At 41.1% G+C, this 23,050-nt stretch overlaps 1 protein-coding gene across 1 annotated transcript in view; it reads right to left on the reverse strand.

The window, feature by feature from the left end:
• The window catches only part of KCNQ3 (potassium voltage-gated channel subfamily Q member 3), a 39,295-nt gene extending 16,623 nt beyond the window's left edge, over positions 1 to 22,672 (reverse strand). The window contains exons 1-9 of the mRNA XM_041407583.1: positions 22,647 to 22,672; positions 14,254 to 14,344; positions 12,375 to 12,501; positions 10,546 to 10,718; positions 8,418 to 8,573; positions 6,961 to 7,071; positions 5,941 to 6,036; positions 4,452 to 4,546; positions 3,200 to 3,226 (exon numbers count right to left, since the gene is read on the reverse strand). Of these exons, the coding sequence (XP_041263517.1) occupies positions 3,200 to 3,226; positions 4,452 to 4,546; positions 5,941 to 6,036; positions 6,961 to 7,071; positions 8,418 to 8,573; positions 10,546 to 10,718; positions 12,375 to 12,501; positions 14,254 to 14,344; positions 22,647 to 22,672 (902 nt within the window). The remainder of the gene's footprint in view (positions 1 to 3,199; positions 3,227 to 4,451; positions 4,547 to 5,940; positions 6,037 to 6,960; positions 7,072 to 8,417; positions 8,574 to 10,545; positions 10,719 to 12,374; positions 12,502 to 14,253; positions 14,345 to 22,646) is intronic.
• Positions 22,673 to 23,050: the final 378 nt, after the last annotated feature.

A 23,050-nucleotide genomic window follows, 5' to 3' on the forward strand; every position in this document is an offset into this window, starting at 1 on the left:
AGAAAGACCCTAAGAGAAAGTTCAAAATTCTTCACTAAAGTGCCTGTACATGCAAATTTAAACTCTGGTCAAAGTCAGTGGAACAGCTGCTAACAACAGCACTGAAAAATCAGGCCCCAATATTAATTCCTGAAACATAGACATAAAAAGTTGCTCAGAATAAAAATATGTCTGGCAAGCAAACACCCATCTAAATGTAGGTCAGGCTCCCAAATGTTTGCCGAATGATTGCAGAAATGCTGCATGCCTGCAGACATGAGCATTAGTATCTCTTCCTCATAAATCTCCCTTCTGGAGAGCTGAACAGATGAAAAAGCTTTGCAATACAGGGAGAAAAGCAGTTGCTGTCTGAGATTTCATGGGGCTGTGAGGTTTAGGCATTGACTAAAGGAAAAAAAACTAGCGGCACCTCTGGCATGAGGTCAGTAAACTCCTCATCAGTGAGCCACAGAGAGCACAGCCCAATTCCTCCTGGGCTGGGGGACTACACATAGGGAAGATGATCTTAAGAGCAGCATCACAGCTACCACTTCACTGTTTACAGGACAGAGTCGAGCTCCAGTCCATTGTCCTCTTCATCATATCTCATATCTTCACAGCTTTATTTTAAAGGGAGCTTCAGTAAAGCCTCAGATTGCTGACAAAATTTACTTGATTAACCACTATGAAAAGTCCTTCCCTGCAGTCTTGCCTTGGGATCCAACTTCTGAAATGGACTTTTCCACTCATTTGTGACCCCTTTGTTCCTCCCAAATGGTCTAAGAACAAGGTCCTGTAATCTGTCTGTGACTTCCTCATGCCAGCTCCTGCTTCTTTCCTGATCCAGGAGAAATCCTAGAAGGATCTATCATGGAGTTCAACTCTAGAATTGTGGAGTTCCTAAAAGAGCTTTCACTCTACTCACTAAAAACTCTGCCGCGTAAAGCACTTCCCATCCTCAAATTTTGATTTTGTCTGACAGCCAGGCCTCATTTTTAGTTTATAAAAAGCTTCTGTGAAGATTTTGGACCAATTCTTCTCTTTCCTTTGTCAACCATGGATCAGACAATGCAATTGATTACTGCAGCAGCATTACTACTTATTTACTTTCTCTTTAAGTACTTAACTGAAGCCAGAACCTGGAGACTGAGGACACTTATGGACTATTCTCCCCTCTAGGATCCCATTCCTTTATTGCTCATTTACTCCAATACAGCCAAAGCACAAACTTCAGTGGAGTACGAGTAATAATTTCTATACTAAATCACTGCAGAGGGAAGATTTTTTTTTTAATTATCTGGTTTGTAAATAAGAGTTTTATGAGAGATGGGATGTGGTACTGTCAAAACAACCAGATTTTATGGCTCAATCACATTTCTACTGAAGTCAGTGGATGTTCCCACAAGTACCATCATATGTCTGTTTACCTGGAGAGTTTCCAATCCTTTTCATTGAATACCTCATTCCATAAACACATTTCTGCTAGCAGGAAGGCTCCCATGCAGGTGTACTGATGATTTTGCTGAGGGTTATTATATATATAATAAAATAAAGCCAAGTTATATCAAGCAGAATGAGGGGCCTTGGGATTATAGTTTTAAAGATTTTGAGCTGTGAGTCATACTTTTCCATTTTTAATTCAGTGTGTTGACATAAAATGATTTCTACTGCCTGAAAGCTGCAGTAACTCAGAAATGCTGCAGGTGCAGGAGCTTCTCTAGTGGGGCTGTGATCAACAGTGAGCTGCAGCAGGCATTCTCTTACCTAATTTTAATCTGCTGCTGCATCTCCGCCAGAACATTTTGACTCAAGTTACGGAATTACATACTCAAAAGGATTTCAGCTCCTAAGCTGTTCCCTACCTATTAAAGACCAAAATTCAGCTGTTACCAAGACTGGAGATGGCTAAAATCTCCAAACACCTGCATTAATGCAACTGAGCTTGCTCATGACTGCTTAGCCTGGGGAGTGCCATGGTTGTGAAGTACTTAGGGTCCATGGGCGTTCACAAAATGGGTACCTCCCATCCAGTCATCTTTGAGGTGAGCTCATGATTTTGGTGGTAAGAGGAGAAAAACATCCTTTCCCAATAATTTGTCACTAGAGCACTTGCCTGAATTGTAAGAAAATTTGAGATAGGTTTTTCTTCTCTGCTAAATGAGGCTTGAACCCCAAAAGTGCCTAAGATAACAGCAAGTGTAATTGTATTTTTTGTCAACTTCCTTTATTGAAGTTGTCACGTGTTGCATGAAATGTTTAAAAAACAAGAAGCAAAACACAACTTTTCATTAGGCCAGGGACTGGAACTCCAGACCTGACCTCTGGCTCACAGTTTTCAAATGTAGCTATGATTCTTGTTCCTTTTCTCTCTGCTGTAAATGATGATGCAAACTGAAGTAGTTTCAGCTCTGTGGAACTATTTATCCTTTAATTGCTGTTGAATTTTATGGTGGGTGACCCATTGATATTGTTTTAACATTAAGTTTTGAGTTACAATTATTGTATGTGCATTTGACTCTTCTACTTATCTGAAGAGGGTTATAAATATACCATTTCCATTTGAGACTTTGCAGCTTGGCTGACAGTGGCTGCAGTCTTCAGTGACTGACCAGTGGATTGAGGATTCCTTAATTCTCTTTGCTTGTGAATACCCTGGTATGATGGGGAGCTTTCCTGTTTTATTCAGCACAGGTAGCACCAGGCCTTCAATCCTAATGTAGCTTTTACAGTACTGCCAGAGGGATTGACTATCCTGCTGTTCCATCTCAGACATCCATCTCTGTATTTATTTTCAACAAATCTTTGCACATGGTGAACTGTCACTGGCTCACACCGCAACATTGCTCTGTGCAAGACTGTGAAGCAACAACAGCAACCAGAGTCTTAAATTCCCCCCAGTACAGCCTGGATGCTAAACCCTGGCTCTGCAGAATGGATCAGGAGAAATCTAGACCATGATTAGTCATAACAAACAATAAAGCTGTTTACAGACAATCAACAAGCGACACTGCCTTTGTACAATTAGCATTTTAGCTGTGTTGTTAAACTAGGGAAAAAAGCAAGCAGTTAGGAAATGGACTTGTTAATAATTTTTAATGATTACCTGTGGTGTTAGTAGCATGATTTAGTTAACAGCTCATGAATCCACAAAGAACTATTTAGCTTGCATCCTCCAACAGCTGTATTAAAACATATATATACAATAATGACAGCTACATACCTGGCAGTACCATCCAATTGCTCTTTCCTTTTATAGAAGAGAGGACGCATTACAAGAAAGCAAGGAGAGGAGAATCACATCATAAATTTGGCATATTTTTAAAATATAAATTGCTAATCTACTGCTAATACCTTATACCTCTTTTGTTCTGTGACCATATCTGACAGAAAAAGCAGAAAAAAAGCTACATTTTCAACTATCTATAAAGCAAAAAAAGAAGTGACATAGATTCCTGAAACCAGTCTGTGCTGCTTAGATTGGCAACCCAGTCTTTGGTGAGAACTCATCTCCCCTTCCCTCTCTCCCAGGATCTTATTTGCAAAACACCTATTAAATTTCAGGTTTCATTTGAATCACAGAAGAACCTACACAAAATGAGCAAGCTTGAAGTCACAGTAATGAGTCCAGACTCCCTATGAATCTGAGAATTATTCTCTGAAAATCCCTGCAGTCAAGAAATCCTGAAGAAATTACTCTGTAATACAAAATGTGGGAATTGACAGAATGAAAAGAGATAAAGAAAGAAATATACTGAGCCTTAATTAAACACTTTTGGTGTTAGGGGTTTTTGTTTTGTTTTGGTTTCCTTTTTGAAGCATGTGAAATTGATTCTAAAAATGTGTTGTGACTAAAACAAAGAAAGGGTGAGTATTTGTAATCTGCCCTTTGTGAAAGCAGGAGTCTGAAACATTTCAAGTGAGTCTTCAGCGACAACTGGAGCTCCAGTATCAGTGCAGTGAGCACAACTACACATGGAGACCTCCAAGCTGAACAGTAGTTTAAGGGCACTTTTTTTCAGAATGAGGCACAACAGCAAGACCAGGAGGAATGTTTAAAGCACTAACTTGGATGTGTAATGCCCATTATTATCAGCTGATAATCTGTAGGTAAAAGTCTTGGCTTTTCATAGCGCCATATAGGTTCTTTTTAAAAAACATTTTAAAATGTTAAGACCTAAATGTGAGAAAGATGCCTGTTGGACAGGCAAGGAGAGTGAGAATCAATCTAATAGCCACAAACATATTAGCATCCATTTTATCTGAATGTATTTATGTATGAAATCCTTTCACTGAACTCAGAAGTGGTGACTGAAATTAAATCACTACCTCAGAAAAGATTTCTCTTTTTCAGAAGAATTTTCTGGAAAACATCTGTTGCCTATAAAAGCCTCATTGACATATAAAGTCTGTGTTCCCTGTCCTGGATGATACTTCACAGAAAATTATGATGGAGAGGTGGACAATTCACTTACCTGAAAAATGGAAATGATACAATTGATTCATAAAACCTCCAGGTAGCAACTAAATCAATCCTGTTGGGGTTAGTAGCATAGTATCTCCAGGCAGCCTAAATTACAAGGGAGAGGAAATAATTAGTGTTAGATGAAGTTATTTCCCAGCTGACTGCAGCCAGACTCTGCCAAAGAACATAACAATGCATCTGAGTCACTATCTGGAAATTAATTACTAATTACTAATCAGCCATACCAAATGCATGACACTATATGGAAAAGCTTTTTACACTGAATCTTGATCTTGGAGAGCTGTTATAGGAGACAGGAGAGAACCATTAACAGAACATGACATTACATTAGACTAAAATGGTTTTATTGTCCTGTCTGGTATGTCTAAAAGAGCTTCAAGCACTGCTGGACTTGTCCAGTAATTCTGGAAGTACTTAAGATACTTTGCCTCCTAATGTACCATCAGAAGAAATTTTGCTGAGCGACTTTCTACTTCAGCATTTAGTTCAAATTAAAATTCTCCCCCCCAAAAAAAAAAGTTACCCAACCTAAAATCCATAGCTAAATAAGCTACCTAATCAGTGGAGATGTTTTAATTTAAAATTAAGCTCCATCAAATTCCATTCACAACTCATGCCTGCAGCTCCCTCTGTTTGCTAAAGTGTGTTTTTAATGAGAACAGCCAAGCATTTTAATGCCATTCAGCCTATTTCTCCTGAGGACTTGTTTGATCTTGAGCACCAATGCTTCCATTTCTTATCATAGAAACTTTCTCTGTCCCTCTGTGAAAATGCTGTCATTTACTAACTGCTATCAGGATGTGCTCCATACCTAGTAAGAATAAAGAATTTCAAATTTGTCAGCACACAGACTAATGATTTTAAGCTTAATATCCTGAATTCATAACAAAGGCCATAACTGATGTCCAAGTGAGGTAAGGGCTCTCTTCCCATTGAATTTTTGGGTCATCCAGTGACATAACAGAGGATACAGGGTGTGGTTTAAACCACACATATACTATTTGCCTTGATTGAAATTGTCACTGTCTATTGTGTTTTCACACACTATTGTGTTTTCTACTTCTATTGCTGTTTTCACATCAATAACAACATAACTGTTTGCACAGAAAACCATTTTCTCAAGAGAACTGAAAAGAAAAAATCTGTATTTTGTAAAGAATGTGTTTTCAACAGCTTGTTTCCTGTGATTTTGTGGCAGTGATGCAGAAGCCAGTTGGTTTACAGAAGCTAACAGATGAGATCCTTTCTTCAAAAGACACTATTCTTCTGAAAGATATTCTGGGAGTTGAGAGAATCCTCAAAACTGCAAGGGCCTCTGGATTACCCAGCTCAGTGTGAAAAAATGACAAATAAAAATTTTCACCTCCTGCAATGGGAAGTAAGAATTTGGGTAGGGGAGGAGTGGTGGCCCTTGCTAACATGATGCAGCACTCTTTATGCACAATGCTTTTTCAAGGAAGAGGAAAGTGGCTGCAAACCTGAATGAGCTCAGCTGCTGGCTTTCTTCTTTTCTCAAAATGTTTTTGACGATGCTGCTCCTGGACCTTCAGTGCCAGCCCTGACCCCAAAATGCCCTGAAAGCATACAATGATGCAAGATTTTAGACATTTCTTACTCAGAACAAAAGGGATTAATGATGAGAGGGTGCAGGTCTGTGGGTGGAGATGGAGATGGCTACATGGAGTTTTTGTGCAGTTCCCATGTCTTTCCTGCCGCTCCACTCATGGGACAAGAGGTTGTCATGATCCTCTCAAGGACCACATGCCGCACCAAACCATTTAAAGGTCCTCAATGGCCTTATTGAATGTCTACTGCCTTTCCAATCTGGTGGTGTCCAGCTGATGTATTACTTTCCACTTCCACTGAAACTCTTGCATGATACAAGGGCTGTGCTAGACCATGCTTTGGATCTGAGAGTGCAGGACTTGTCATCCTCTGTGAAATTCTTTCCAGGTCTGGATCTAGAGGAAAAATATCCTAAAATCTGGGAGTGGGGCAGTTTCTGTTGCTATTCAGCCCAGCTCAGTCAGATTTTGTCTCATTCTTATCTGACAACATTGCAGACAACTGAAATAAAGGGCTGGGTAACATGGGTCAAATTCTAATTATTACAGTAGTGGGCCCCAAATCCTTTGAAAATATGTTTTGTGGGGGTTATGCTAGTACCAGTAAATTAACACTTGCCAGTGTACAGTCTCATGAACTGCCTTGTGGTTTCCCAGATTGTTCACTTGTTGGTCTAATTTTGTCCTGTGCCAACTAGCACTGACAATGTCCACATAGTGATTTGAGGAGTAGTGGGGTGATATATTATTCCAAAGAGGCTCTGTGCAAAGCTGGGCAGAAACAAGTTCCATTTACTGATACAGACCCACTCAAGAATCTGGAGTAGTTCTTTAAAAGGGATTTGGTTCCACTGGTGATTTTATGAACTTTACCTTTTTTTCCCAAGCGCACAGCACTGGGCTGTGTCTAACAGAGGAGGGGAAGGTACTTACTGCAGGAAGAGCAAAGAAAGACACTCCAATGAGAGAGAAGGTGGCTGCAATCAGCCGTCCCTCCCATGTTTTAGGGGTTTTGTCGCCATATCCGATCGTAGCAAGGGTGATCTGTGGGCACAAGAACCAGGGTTTCATGTAAGAAAAACAAAGCCAACAGCTCTGTGTAAATGTCACTATGAAAGCTGTGTAACTCACTTAGCCCTGAAGGTGCTCATGCACAGCTTGGTGAAGTAGGATCTTGAGGATGAGTCAACTAATTTTTTGGTGGCATCCCAAGGCACTGCATGGAGAATGGCTTTAGTCTCAAAGCAGCTGCCTCTTTTAGATGCATTTGCTGCAAGTGAGCTCCACATAAATCTCCGGCCCACCATCAGAACACAGTCAGGAACGGGATTTGCAACTTAACAGCTTGCAGACCCTTAACAACCTGTCAGATCTAGCTCTACCTGAAGTCCTGGTCTTTCTAAAACAAAGATGTCTTTGTGAAAACATTCTCCTTTCTGGCATAATTGTTAATTTCCAACCATGTATATCTTCTCACCACTGAGACTCCATCTAAATTTCCTGGATTTAAAAGGACATGGAAACATCCAGGTGTTCTAGGCAACACTTGGTATCTTTTGACTAATAATGGGGGAAGGGGAGTATTTTATATTTATGAGTGAACTACATTGAATAAAAAATATGCTGCTAAATTTAAGTCACAGCATGACATAGACTTCCTTAACTACCAGTAACAAAGCAACATGAATTCTGGAATGGCAGAAATATCTGTGACTGGATGAGTAGTGGTGCAAACCATTACTCCTCTCTTAATCAGAAAAGACAAGAACAGATGTATCAAAAGTCCTTCTTGTTCAGCATCCTACCACCAGTGGCATTCCCTCATCTGTGGGGAATGCATGCAATAATGCATGCATGAGAATTGTTATGTTAACCTTTCCAGAAATACTTTTTTAATTCCTCCATCTGAACCCAGAGACATCTTCAGTCACTGGCTCCATAAGAACCAAACCTGCCATGTGTGTCTTTCTCAACTGCCCAAACATTTGGTGCTCTTTGACAGCCCAACAGATCCATCCACTGGGCAGCTCTGGCTCTGCCATTTTCTGAGGAACACAGCTCTCACTGCAGGACACTGCTGGCACGAGAGGTCTGTCTCCCATAGTGTAGTTACACCTAAAGAGATGCTCCTCTAAAAGAGGTGTCCCAGACATCAGGAACACAGAGTGATTTCTGAAGGAAATTAAGAACCTAAGGGTTTTTTTCTGACAATCAACAGGGTTATAGGTTCTGTTAATTGGTTGCAGGGGTACTCCTACTTTGGTAACATTATGGTGTAATGTGCCTTTCACCCGCATATAGCAGGACTTGCAATGTAATCCCTAAAACTTTATCTCTTTTTGGATATGAAGTTTTTAAGAAGGGTATAAGGTATTTTTGGAGTCACTTACCAGCCCCCACCACAGTGCATCTGCATAGGTTTCAAACTCCTCTTTCATCTCCACCCCATTAGCATCTTTTTCAGGAACATCTTTTTCAACCAGATAAACAAGAAATGAGGATAAGATGAGCGTCAGGAACCCAATGTACCAAGCAGTGATGAGTTCCTACAAAAGAAACAGATAAAACACAGAGAGGCTGAAAAAAGCCTCAATATCCACAGTGGCATAGTAAACATCAGGAGAGAGAAGCACAGAGGGTAACAGCAGAGATGTCACTGCTGGTTTTGGTCACATCCATGACCAGCCCAGCTCAGCACTCAGTGGGAAATAATGCAGAGATTTACAAGAATTGGCCCCTACACCAAATGTTCCTTCCAGGAGCAGCCTGGAGGAATCTGCAGGTGTGGCTCTGCATTAAGCTGGGTTAAGGGCTTAGCTGCACCCATGGCACAGGGGGATGCAGGGCTCTGACCCTGACCTTGACTCTTTCCTTTCTTTCTTCCCCTGGGCCTGGTCAGTCTTGGCAAGCAAATCAACAGCTCTGCCCTCTCTCTACCTCCAGAGAGCCGAGGCTGCAGGATGCACTTCTTTCTCTTCAGCCATATCAAAGCTGATCCCATCATGAATGATGCTTTCAAAATGAATTCATGCAATAAGAACAGACCTTGAAAATATTCTATGTGCAAGCAAACCCCAAACTTTGCTGTTTTAGAGAGAATGACTAAAGTGGAGTGCCTCACAGAGGTGGGGCATGCAGCCACCCAAGTTAAAATCCCAGTATACCAGCAATATCTGAAACAAGGCAGAAACTTTTTTTTAAGGTCCTCAGAGGTAAAAAAATATAAAAAATCAATATTCCAATTAATTTTTATCATTTATATTAGTCATTCATCCAATTCAATTCACTGTTTGAGAAAAAAAAAAAAAGAAAAAAGTTGTAGCTGATAATTTGACAATTGAATCTTGAGATAAATGAAAAACTTTCCTAGCTAATTTCTGGTGTGCAGTCACAGAAGGAAACTGTTAGCAAACTTATTTCATCATTGTCTCCAATAAACCAAAGTTCTCACAACCCCCTTTAATCTCCCTCAGCCAGCTTAGGTCTAAAAGTGCATGGTGGGGAACCAAACAAGGAATAGTTGAATGAAATCCCATGGAATGAAGCCTTTAGTAATTTCTAAACACTGTTTTTGTTACATAGACTTCTTCCATGATCTGTTTCCTGAGACACATTTTTGACATAAGTGTTTATCTGCCACCTGTCTTGCAGCAAGTTTATATGAGCAAGAAGCAGAAGTTAGTAAGAAAGGAAGCTTGGTGGGCATCCCCATTAGTCCCTACACAGACGCAAAGTCTAAATATGCTATGCCAGCTGGCATTTTAACTTTCAGAACCCCCTAAAATGTCAGGAATGTCATTCATGGATAAGAAAATGCAGTATATTGTGGAGTATATGTAATTTTTCTACATCCTGTGCAGATGAGAAATCTCATCTAGAGGATTTTTAGGCAGATAGTTTTTAACTTGTAATAATGTTTTGTGAAAATGCAAGAACACAAATACCTGTCTGGTGTAAGACAGGGTGTGTCTGACTACAGCATCAAGTTAGACCAAGCAAAGATGATTGTAGAAATTTTTGCCTGTCTGGGTTCCTATTGTGTCCATCTCTGTATTGTCTGACCTAAGCTTCCAAAGAGAAATTTTACCAGTAGCTCCCTTGGAAACCACATTTCTCAGGCTAATCAGCCTCTTTCCATCCCTTCAGAGGTCTGCTCCATCTGTTGATCAGACAAGTCTAAGAAGCCGCTACAAACATGTTGCAACTTCCCAGGCTTTTTTGTCAAGGATTTCAGCACCCTTCACTATAAAAGGGATGTCCCTGCTTCCATTCACAGTAAAGGCAAAATTCTTGTTGTAATGCGTGGTCTCATTTCCCAGCACAACTACTGAGCACAGAAAAGTAAAACGAGAGGCAGAAATGGTTCAGAGAATGGAAAAGGGAATAAAGCTGAAAGAACAAAACTGTATTTTGAACTGCTAAACATAACCCAAGGCACTGCTGTACCTCTACACCCCCTCTCTTTCCTTTTAATCTTCCGCCCAAACCCCATCTGAGCCCTGCAAGCTCCTCACTTACTTTGCTGTGTGCACAAATAGCTGATCCTAAAAGTTTCCACGTGCCGCCCCGCCGGTCCATGCGGAGCATCCGGAGGATCTGAAGGAAGCGGAGGCTTCTGAGAGACGTTGCCAGAACATTGCCCTGGTTCCCAACAGCAACCACTGGCACTGAAGCAATCAGCACAAAGATATCTGCAAGGCAAAAAGAACACAGCCTGCCAACAAAAGTGGCCCCATCACCTGCTTCTTAATCCCATCTGGTTGTGCTGCAAATTTCCCTAGGCGAGTTTCAGAGCTGCCTGAAAATTTCTTCTCTTGCCAATTAATCAGATATCTGCAGATGCCACACATCATTATCAGGCACAGAACCTCCTGGAAAGCCTTGGCATCTATTTACAGATCAATGCACTGGACCTGAGACACTGATCTTGCTTAGGGATGCATGGAAACAGTGTCCTAATGCTGGCAGAAAATCAGCCTTAACTTCATCTGTACCACTGGAACACCACAGTGAACAGGTCAGCAGATGAGAAATTTAGGTTTGATGGTACACTTACCATTTTATTCTTTTGGTTGAGTTTTCCCACTAAAATCTTGAGTTAGTACTACTATTTTTTTGAAAGTGCTCACAGGACCAATTTGCTGATAACTGAAGAGGTTTGAAATGTGAATAAATTCTTTTTGTTTCCTTTCTTTTCCTTGTTTCCCCCTGCTTTTTGATCCTATATACACATACAAGAAGAAAGTGGAACCAAACATCTTCAAACGTTCTCTGGGCACTCAGTCTTTGAATTGTCTTTATAGTCTCTTTCCAGCCAAAAAAAAGTGAATTTCTGATTTATTCACTTCCAATCATTCTCAAAACAAACCAGTGACAAATGAGAAATGATTTTAATAAATCCAGGATATCTTCTGTTTTTTACCCAGATATCAATGATTCATACTTCAGGAGTGAGATGACACTGTTACTGAGAAGGAATGAGACAGAATCAATCCCACTTGCTCACCTCTGCTGCCTTCACAAACCTACTAGAAGTATCTCTACAACAGTAGCACCCAAAGGAGCATTACTAAATTGAGGATAGCACAGATGCACAAAGAAAATTTGTCACAATTTAGATCCATAAGATAAACAAAATGAGAGGCTTGTATTCATGCAGCACCATGCCTCCCACGGTGTTATGTGCTGTGCAAATATAGAAAAAAAACCCAGTGCTTGGCCTGAAGAGAATCAAAACAAGTGAGGGTGTCCCAAAATCAGTGAACAAATGGGGATGACCAGTGTTCAGGGCAGAGTGAGCTCCTGAATATTGGCTGGTCCGTTTGTGGATATAATGAGTAGCTGCAGGAGGGTATTCAAACATGAATAATGAGTAGTTGTGTGGATAATTATAGGCAGTGCCTTCCAAGCCTGAAAGACAACATGGGTGAAATCACAAAGATACTTGTTTGCAAATACAGACCAACAATACAAATGTAAAACAGAACACAAATATGAAAGGGAGTTGGGGAAGATGGTATAGAGTTGTGTTTGGAACTGAAGGCAGAGAGAGCTTCCTGAGGACGAGCTTAAGAAACATGCAGGGGGGCTCAGGACAAGGAAAATGTATCTGAGGAGTAGAAGGATTAATTTTTTTTTCTCACTAACTAGGTAGTCAAGTGTGTCTTAGTTATTGTTGGCTACTTCAAACAATTACTCCAAGCAGGATACAGGTTCTGACATAAAGGGCAGATCTGATTTCAGTGCTCTTTGCATTGCCAATCACCAGTTCTTTGATATCCCCCAAACTGGCTTCAAAGAAAAAGGGACATTAATGTGGAAAACAGTAATAGAGAGCATGTGCCTACCCAGCATGCACAAAGGCTTCCTGGCAAATTTGAGTCTCCCCCTCCATCCTTTGTAGCGACAGCAACAGCCAGCAGCCCAGATTCTTAAAGCAAACTCTGCTCCAAAGATGAAAATGGCAAAAGTTTCCTGTATCAAGACACAAATGACACTGTTAGTCTCAAAACAAATTTTGCAGTAATTCTGGACACAAGGATACAGCTGAAGGAAACAGATGAGGTGCAAGTGTTAGGATATGTGTAACAGAGAGGAAAAAAGTGAGGAGAATCAAGATTGATGACAGGGCAAGGCAAAGTGGGGACATGGTTTTCCAGCCTGCTAAGTATGTGCAGGAAGGACTTGCCCCTGCTGTTGGGTAAATGTGAAGTGCTTACCCTGCCTTAATGGAAGGACAATTACTTCACGACAATTACTCCTGCTCCACACAAAATGAGCAGACATATGTGAGGTGTGACTGCAGAGTCCCCAGGGCACTCAGTACCACCCCCAGGGTCAGTCACCAGCAGCTCATGCAGCCATATCTGTCCTGACAGAACAGGATACAGGATACTCATATGGTCACAAGTTTAAAGCAGTGATGAAGACATATGTATGACAAATTTAAGGCATATATTGTTCCCTTAAATTTCTGGTGGATGAAAGAACAGGATTTTCCACCTTGCTCCAGATCCTTTCTAAGCATGGGGAGGGAATGGGGAGCAAAGAGCTTCTCTGAGGGGCTCAGCAGGGTGAGATGCCAAGGGCAGCCTGGGGCACATGGTTACTTTTCCTCTCTGTGAATTGCTGGCAAGAGGGAAAAGGGGACTCTTCCTCATGCTCATTACCCACAGCTTCTAAAAGCTGCTGAGAGCCACATAACAACAAGCACAGGAGAAGGAAAGATAACCTCACACTTTTTCAAATGTGAAAGATGGGCCTAAGCAGGGTAACAGAGACCAAAAGCGAGTTTCCCATTCCCTGAGGGATGAAGGTGTTCTCATACAGGCACTTTTTGAGAAAGAACATGCAAGGGGAATTCACCTTTCATTCCTTATGGCATTTAGATCTTGCTCGAATCTATATGTCTCTGGAGGTACAAAGGGAAATGGAAATTGAGATCCAGGAACTAATTTTGGTGTGCAGTTTCCCTAGGGATACTTTAAACAAGGCCAGGTTAAGCGAGACATTGTGCCCTGTATTTTGTGATAGCTATGGGAGCAAAGGAAGTTCATTTTTAAGGTCATTTTCATAAAATGTTGAATTTGCAATTTTATATTTAGTGAGGGGTTTTTTCTATTTTTTAAATTCTTCTGCTAAATGGGAGGCCTTACTGAAATAAAGTCTTGAGCATGAACTTCAGCATTTATAGAACAAGCAATCTGGAATGAATTTGCTATGAATACATTTTCTCGCAAAGGCACTGCCTGCAGCAATTTCAGTTATGCTGCTATTGGACACAAGCATGAGTCCAAGTCTGATGACCTCCCTTGAAAGAAATACTAGGATTAGTAGAATACTATAGAATGAATCAAAACTGTTGAAAGATTACTCCAAAAAATAGCTTTCAATGTGCTTATGTCTGGCGTGGTCAATAGGAAATTTCCTGATAATCTGATGGAAGGACTGTTAGACAAATGTTGAAAAGGCAGTATTTAAAAGCCTCAGGAGAAGGTCTTTCATTTTTCCTTTATTTTCTTTTTGCTCAGGAACCTCACTTTTTATTCAGTTGGTGTTGACATTGGACTGGGAACTGTCCAATATGTAAGTGTACAATCACTGCTCCAGGACCAGGAGTAGAAGCATCACTGCATGCAGAGCTGGGAGCATTTCCATCCCTGCTGGTGGGGCTGATTTCAGTTCCAGGGTCTTACCAGGGCGATGCAGCAGCCACAGTTTACTTACCAGCAAGAGGAGCCAGTCTCCAGAAACAGTTTCATACTCCTTGAAAGTTGTTAGGACTGCTAAGATCAAACACCCCAAGACAATCAGAAACCTGAAATGAAATAAAAAGCACAGCATTTTTAATCCTCTCTGTATTTGCACTGGAGATATTGCCTATAAAATCATGAGTAGAGACCTCTGTGGGATGGCTGCTCCCTGTTGGTGAGAATGAGGTGGGTTCTTATGACGATCAGAAGTTTTCAACAAGGTTGGAGCAGGGGGCACTGGCAGTCATGGTAAGAGTCAGAACGTTCGTGGGACAGACATGCTTTAATCAACCCACATTCTTCAAGAATGAGATGGGTGATAGTGCATTTTGGGAAGGGGTTGTATAATATGCAGAGGACTGTGTTGCTCAGGAGGTCTATTCCAAGCTGTGTGCTGACCAGAACGGCACAGAATGGACACCATGCCATGGATCTCCCTGGACATCCTGAGGTCTGGGAAACAGTAAATGCTTCACTACAAGACAGCACTGGGACAAACCCTCCCTTGAAAACTGAATTTCTTTTTTTCTTCTTCTTTTTTCTGCACTTATTTCTATGCAGATGAAAAGACAAAAAGGTTTGAAAGAGTAACAAAAGAGGGTAAATTTCTGCTCTCCAGTAAACAAAGTGTGTGATAAATCATTGCCCCTGTGTTATTTTCTGTCTGTGAGGCTCCAGACCACAGAGATTTGACTAAAAATTTAACTCCCACTGCTGGCAAATCCAATTCAGTCTAATTGATCTGCTTTGCAAAATTATTCCCAGGTTCAAGCTATTCAAAATCTTTTATAGAAGTGATTACTGTTAAGCAAAGGGGCAAGCTCATATTCTGGTACTTCATGTACCAGATCATGGGCATTTTAATGTGTTTCCAAAACTTGATCCACAGGAACAGAGGAGCAGGTGGCCATGGAAATATTTTGAGTTTAATGAATAAATTAGAAAGATGTCTTTCTAAAAGCTCTGGATCTCCTACTTTCATAGCTAGGGTACATCAAAGAAATGATAGGCATTAGGTACTGAAATCATCCAGGGAAAAAAGCTTGTGAAGAATCAAGCTGTGTTTATGTGTACTACCTGCTTTGAATTTCAATCTTGTTCCTGTAGTGTGATTTCATCTCTTGCTGAGAAAAACTTCACTTTGTTTCACTGGGTGAAATGAGCAGAGACAGAGCCTGCAGAGGAGGTAGTGACAAGGGACTCAGCTCAACAACATGAAAACCTTGGGTTTTCATTTTCTTCATGTCTGAGAAAACCTAGGGCTAAAGAATGGTATTCTGAGAATGTGCAAATTATTTGCAGCTAGAGTGAAAGGACAGAGGTGAGCTCCAGATGGCTCCTGCTGGTTTTTTGGGGGAATTTCCTCCAAGCAGAATCCACTAGCACCCTACATGCAAAGAAAAGACAACAGTGAAACACTTCATAGCAAACACTGAAGGATTACTTTGCTGTGGCTTCTCTGAAATCCACTGTTCTTATGACAGGAAAATTTCAGATCAGCCATTTTGAGAGAGGTTAGAACAGAAGTAAATGTGTTTGCTCATGGTAAATAATTTTGGATTTCTTTGGCTAGTTTCACCTTTTCCCAGTCCCCAGACCTGCTCTAGAGCACGGTTTATGTAGCTGGTAGTAAACAGACCAAAATGTGTCTTTTGCCATCTACCTATAACCACACCACTGCTTCTGGAGACATTTGGCAGTTCATTTAGCAAGTTTGTGGTGCTCCTGCCATGCCCTTGAGCTTTGTCACACCGTATCTTGTTGTCCCCACCATGCAGTTTTAAAGCCAGTGGCTCCCTGGCTTCCCAAGACCCATGATCCAGCTGTCCGAACCTCCAAGAGTAAACTGGTGAAAACTAAGCAAAGACAACGTGATCTCTTTGATTAACTATAAGCTACCTATGCTCTGCCACACTTCAGTCTTTAGAGTGGTATCATCACCAGCACCCCATTTAAAGCCTTGAGCAGCTGCTGCTTGGTACTTTCCATTACAGCCACTTCTTTATACCATGTGAAAATTCAGCTCACAAGCAGCATTTTAATGATTTAATGAAAGGTGAAACACACTGAGAGCAGTCCAAGGAAATTACATCATTGCATTACACCATAGGTACTTAAACTAAAGGCATGAAATTACGATGTCATTTTAAAAAACACCGCTGTCAATTAAAGATGATGTACAGATTTTTGTACAAAAGGAAGACAGAAGATAAGTTAGTAGTGAAATTGTCATGGTTTTTTTTTGCCTAAAAATGCCTGCGTTTTTACCACTAGAGGGTACCGGTGCTCCACAGAGCGAGGGGTTGCAGCTCCCTCGTTTTGGAACAGGCTCAAAGCAGCTCAGAGATGCTCAGGTGGATCGCAGCCACGTATTTGAGGATACAAGGAAAGGGGTCTTACAGTGATGAAAGAGTTTGGTCAATAAAAATCCCAGATGTTGACACCAAGGGACAGCTGCTCAGTGCTGTTGGGGGTGCTGCTTGTTCGATCCCTCCGTGTGGCACCGAGCACACTGCAAGTCCCAGCTGCAAGTGAGAGCCCACCCATGAGAACCAGAGGTCATACAGGACAAAACACCCACTAAAAGTAGGGTGAGAGGGTCGTACTGAAGATCACAAGTCCTTGTGAGTAATCTTGAGGGTAAATCGTGGCCTGAAACCCTTATTGCAGGAAGTGCATGAAAGCTCCTCACAGACGCCATTGCTAAGGGGGAACTGCAGGCCCCAAACCCACGGAGCCCACAGAGCCTCGCCCGGGCTCCTTCCCGCAGGACTCCAGGGTATGAAGGGATGAAAAGCCCTTGTTAGTGTCCATAACCACAACCCATCTTGGAAGGGTGTGCTTTCCTCCTGCTGCACCAATATCTGAAGGGTAAACACCAACTGCAAACACCCACAAGTTAATCAACTCACATCTCAGCAGTCCTCCTCAGCCTCTGCAATAATTATCATTGCAGCGCAGAGCACGCCATCAATTTTAATCTACATTGATGCTATGCAGCCCAGCCTCTCTGGTCTGGATCTTGATGGTTTTGAAACCTGCAAGTCTTCCTGTGTCCTCTTTCTATGGAAGATGTCACTCAGATTCCACCCTTCTTACATCAGCCCTCCTTGCTCAGCAAAGATGATAAGAAGGTTCAAATTCCCCTTTGCTGCTACTGCCCCTATTTTGGGCACACCTATGCCCATATTGGCCATGTAAACATAAAGACAATTGGCAACAGGACAATGCCTGAGTCTGCACTGCCTAATTTCATTTTGTAGAGGAGCAGTGTGGGCTGAGTGGTTGAGTCTGGCTCTAAAATTGTAACAGGAAAATCACAGGGTAAGAGACTGCTGAAAGCACAGAGGATGTGCAGGAGGAAGACTGCCACAGACCAGGGGAATCAAGGGACAGAAGGGGAGAAAATCTGAAATTTACTCACAGTTATAACGATTCATTGGACATAGAGCACTAAGGGTTGGAAGAAAGAAATAGGGTGAAAATCAAGGTTTAAAATGAAAACTCAGTCCTATTAAGTCAAAGTTTCTTATTAAACTGTGTTTCAGCAGGTGGCAGTCCAGACTTCAAGAATGTATTTCATATATGCCAAATGAGGATCTGAATGTGTTCTTCAGCTTTTTAGAATCACCCTTGCCATTATTTTACATAATTTTCACAGCACATTACATGGTTCCTATTTGCCGCATTATGCCTTAAAAATCTCATTAGTTTGTTGTATGCATAATTTCCAGACCACCAAATGGCAGTGCTTGTTTGTTACTGTCACAAATAACAAATTATTCAGGTCAATATATTTTCTTAGTTTTAGAAATTACATATTTAATACTCATATTTACTAACTGCACTATTTTGTTGTGTTAAAAAGAGTATTCAAAAAAAATTCTTTCTCAGAAAAGAAGAAGTAATTTACAACTATGCATGATCATGAATCTAATGTGTTTTGTATGAATGTCACAGACTGTTTTGTTTGGTAAATTTGTAGTTATTTTGTTATTCCCCATTCTTTGAGTTTTTCTTCTATATCTGTTTTCATTTGAAGCCAAGAGAATGCAGATCTAGCTAAGAACCTTTATGTGTTTTATATATACATCTGCTCATCACTTTTCTGTTCACCATTCCTTCTTTCAAAATTTAGGAGCAGATCCTGTAGGAATTTACCTGTAATCTCCTCCAAAACAGCTTTCCTATGAAGTTGTTTTGAGCACTAGATCTGCCATAAGCAGGCCAAACTACATTTGTATTTGGTATCATTTTGACAAATTTTTGTGCTGTGGGACAAAATGTTAAACCTCAGTGAGGTTTAGTTATAGAGAGGAATGTGTCCTTCTATTGTACAGCTCAGGTTGATCTAAAGCAGGTTGATTTATAGCTCAAGCTGGTCAGGAGCACCTGGAAAGGATATTTCATTTTAACTGTAAGGACAGACTGGTGATGAGCTCCTATGGAGAGGTTTACTGTGTAAATCAGCTGAATGCCACCCCTTCTATTTACCCCTGGTTTGGATATAATTATAAACACCACCTCTTCATAATGTTTATGTATTTTTGCTACTGAATAGCCAGCCAGCCACAGCATTTCTGGTTTGTCTGAAATCCCTTGCTGTAAATTTAGGTATCACATTTACATGTGGTCAGGGATCCTGGTTACAAAATTATAATCCAGGCTTTGGGTAATAAAGCTTCTAGTCTCTAACTGAAAAGTTAATAGTAAGAAATCACCCCAGTCCAACAGTGCACAGATTTCTTTTTGCTCTCTCATCTTCAATACCAATTCTTGCAAGACATTGGGACTCTTCTGTCTCCAAATGTTCTTATGAATCTTAGATTTTTCGGCTTTGCTTCATTTGGTATTTTATTTTCTTCCCTTAAAGCTTATGCTCTGGTTTCATTATGCTCTGCCACCTGGTAAATGCTAATGGAATTCTCTAAGATTGTGATATGTAAGGAAAATCTGACAGTATTCTGCTAAATTTTTGGTTTAGGGTATCCAAAGCAATATGGTTCTAAACCATGATTCCCACACAGCTTCCCAAATTTCATATTGGAAAAACCTTATTTTCTTCAGCTATTGGCTTTTACCCATAAGGATTAAAAATTCATCTTTTCTCACATTTCTTTCAGTTGCTCTATATTCCTACCCACCATCTTTTTCTCTTCTTCAGAACTTCATTTTTCACAGAACATCTGCAGTATCTTGCACTGATCGCTTTATGGTTGCTAATGAGAAGCTTGAGTCAGGGTTTTTAACACTAAAAAAAATGACATTACCAAATATTTGAGAACAGCTCTTCAGAGAGAAGGGAATGCATGCCTGATTTCCACAGACTCTGGAATACTCACTGTTTAATATTTAGATTCTTGATTCTCTACACTTCCAAGCCATAGGCCAGAGATCAGTACTGAGATAAGGGTGACAGGAAAAATACAAACATTTTGTGAGTCTACAAAAGGGCCAGGGATGCCTGGAAAAGCACTGAAAAACTTAGTGGAGGTCCTGGAAGAAAGGAGAAAAAGCAACAATTCCTGCAGAAGGGATGTGCTAAGGTTCCTCTTTCCTTGCATTCACAGATTTTCCTGAGTGCACACCCACAGCTTCATGCAGAAATCCCTGTCCCAGTGCCATTGTACAGCAAGGACAGGGTAGAAATGCCATGCTCAGTAAGCTGTATTGCACTCTGCTGTGGTAGCAGAGGCAGAAAAAAGTCCTTCACATGATGCTGAGGGAAATCCTAGGAAGTAAGGAAAGATCCCTAAAAGAACCCTAGTCTAATTGGCATACAAGCTGACCTGGCAGGTGGTGAGGTGGTAGCTCAGAATGACACTTGTCCTTTGGTGACAGAAGTGACAGACATTGTCCCTGGCACAGCAGGAAGCTGAGGCAGAAAAGCCCAAACCCTTACTCATGCCAGCTTTTTGATGGCCTTGAGCTCTCTTTGGCAGGAATACCTCTGAATGGGGTTCACTGCTGTTTCCATGAGTCTGGAAAGCTTTTAAAATCAAGACTGGAGAGGAAAGATGTGCTTCACAGCAGGGCATTTAGGGTGCAAAAGAACAGCTTTTATATCAGATGGTTCCTCTTTCCTCTCCTCCTTGTACTACCTAAACCAGGTTAAAGCTCCCTTGTCTTACTTTTTTTCAGGCCCAGTCCTAAAAACTCTTTTCTTCTGACCCCTGTTGACCACCACTGCCATCTTTCCAGGGTCTGACATGCTGGTACATTTTGGGTCAGCAGTGTCAGATAGCACAGATACCATCAATCTGCATTTCTGTCAGAAGAATGGCCTGACACATTTCCCAGGTTTGCTGGTATGAGACTGCAAAACAGCCCAGAGCACTACATTTCCCTGCCTCTTTTTTCTCAGCTTAGAAGACAAGAGTCATATACCCAGATCCTATTTCCCTCCTGGGAAAAGTGCTAAAAGAGCTCCAAAGTTCCTGGCACATGTAAGTTACTGGGAGAGACCAAGGCATCTCCTCACATGGGTGACTGAGTGGGGGACAGATGGCAGAAGCAGAGGCAATGACAGCATTAGCTACCAAGGGGTTGGATGTCTCCTATCCCCTGCACTTGAATAAGGATGAAAAAACTTCTGACTTGCAACTAAATATCCTGAATTGCTTCATTAGTGGTTTTAAATTCTATTTTTATATCAAGTGGAGGACATCAGACTGAGCTATTGTTTGGAGCTTTTATCTGCCATGACCAGAATGCCTATCCATGGGCTTATCTCTGGCTGGCAGCAAGCTGCTAATTGAGTTGAGCCACACGGAGTATGAATATGGTGAGCCATCAGTGCAGCAGAGCAGGGAGAGCACAGAGCCAAACCACATCACCCAGCAGCCCCAGCTGCAAAAACCACAAATCAAATGAGTTCTGACAGGGCATTTTGGCTTCTCCAAAAGATTTTTAAAAATTGGTGTGGAGCCATTTGAAGGTAAACCTTAAGATTCCTACATTGGTTTCTGCTAAATTTTGCAAAATAAAAGTGCTGGACCTTTGAAAGCCAACCTGTAGTTGAGTAGTCAAGTGCCCAGACTACAGCAAACTCTGTAAAGAAGTGAATTTAGATGATAGAAGGAGCCTAAGGTAAGACTAGCAAACATCCATATCAACATCTTGACATCTTAAACATGGAGAAAAACATGCTTCAACATCTGGAGAAAAATTTCTAGGAAGATACCTTTTTAAATGTCACCCAAGACTTTTGTCCAGAGGGATCAAAAGATCTAGAAGTCTACTTCCAAACATGACAAAATCTCAGGGGTACACAAGATTTAGGATGTCTCACAGGGACATACACTGATCTCCCCCACAAATCCCTTTTTTGTTTCATTAGAAAGGAGAAGAATTAATTATACCCTCTGAATAAAGTTTTAGAAATCTCAAAAAATGCAAATGAAAGTAACTTCTGAACACACAGTTGTGACTTCTGCCTTGATTGAACACGTTGTGATATTTTCTACCTTCCCATTTGAAATCTATAAAGATCAAAAGACTGTAGCACACAGAGAAAGCAAACAGAAAAATGCATTCAAAAAGCCCACCCACCCTTTCTTCCACTTGACCAAACTGCCTTTTCTTGCAGGCACACATATAAAATATATTAGGCCCTCCAAAGCTGGCATAGCTGAAAGTGAATTTCTAATATGAAAGCAGCAGTGTCCAGAAAAAGCCTCTGTAGTCTCCAATACAGAGTCACTAGGTAGGACATTGATAACAATAATTTGGTGGTCAGACAGATTCTTAAAATGAACTGAAAAGAGAATCTTTGCTCTTTATGCAAGACTTCAACCCATTTGGGAGTGTTAATAGTTGGGTTTTTTCTATTTTTGACCATACATTGCAAACCCCATATTTTCAAAAATGCCAATGATTCCAATCCAATGTAGCACTTCAGCCAAGTGGGACTACCAATTAAAAAAAAAAAATTCAGCTGGGACTCTATCTTATTTGCCTGTGCCTTCTAAAACTCAATACACAGACATTCTTACATGGGAACGTGAGCACTTTCTGCAAGGATCTCAGCTCTCACTTGGAGTGGGACATTCAGAAGAAAAGCTGCATGGTGCCTTTCCCAATTGACTTTTAGCCTGTCAAAGATTTGCAGCTATGTAAGGAAGGGGTGCATGGCTGCACATGACCTACACCCCACAACAACTCTGCCAGTACACTCCAGGTCCAGGTAACAGCTCAGTGGGTTTTCCATTATGGGCAGTGAGGTGTCCTGATAATGCAGCTCCTGTGGAGCCAGACATATGGCTCACTTCTCTCAGATTAGGTAGGACCTCTGGATTTTCTGAGATTAACTCCACAGTGAGCTCTATCATTTTACACCTGAGGTGGTCACAGTTGTTCTTGTGATACAGGGTACTTGACTCAGCTAAACGCATGAAGTATTGCAGCTAGAATCGAAGAGAGATCTTTTCTCCATAGTGGTTAATCACCACCTGACCTGGAGAAAATCAGACAAAAGTCTCAGATCTTTACTTTGAACCATCCAGTTGTTGGGTTTTTTAAATCCAGGAAGACTTTCCAAATTTTTTTCTATAAGTGAAGAGTTCAGAGTCATTACTGCAACTTAGGTTATTTGACAACACTGCACATCAGCTTTTCTTAACAATCTGGTCTGTAGACTATGACCCATTCACAGATCCAGGGATGCTGCAAAACAAACTCACATCAATCAGTCAGGGAAGGATTTCTTACTGTGCAGAATGCAAAGAGGATGAGCTGCCCTCACTTTATCCACAGGGAAAGAAGAAGAGAAG

The sequence above is a fragment of the Onychostruthus taczanowskii genome, unplaced genomic scaffold (assembly GCF_017590055.1).
Source record: "Onychostruthus taczanowskii isolate IOZ18803 unplaced genomic scaffold, ASM1759005v1 scaffold27, whole genome shotgun sequence".
In the NCBI taxonomy this organism is placed as follows: domain Eukaryota; kingdom Metazoa; phylum Chordata; class Aves; order Passeriformes; family Passeridae; genus Onychostruthus; species Onychostruthus taczanowskii.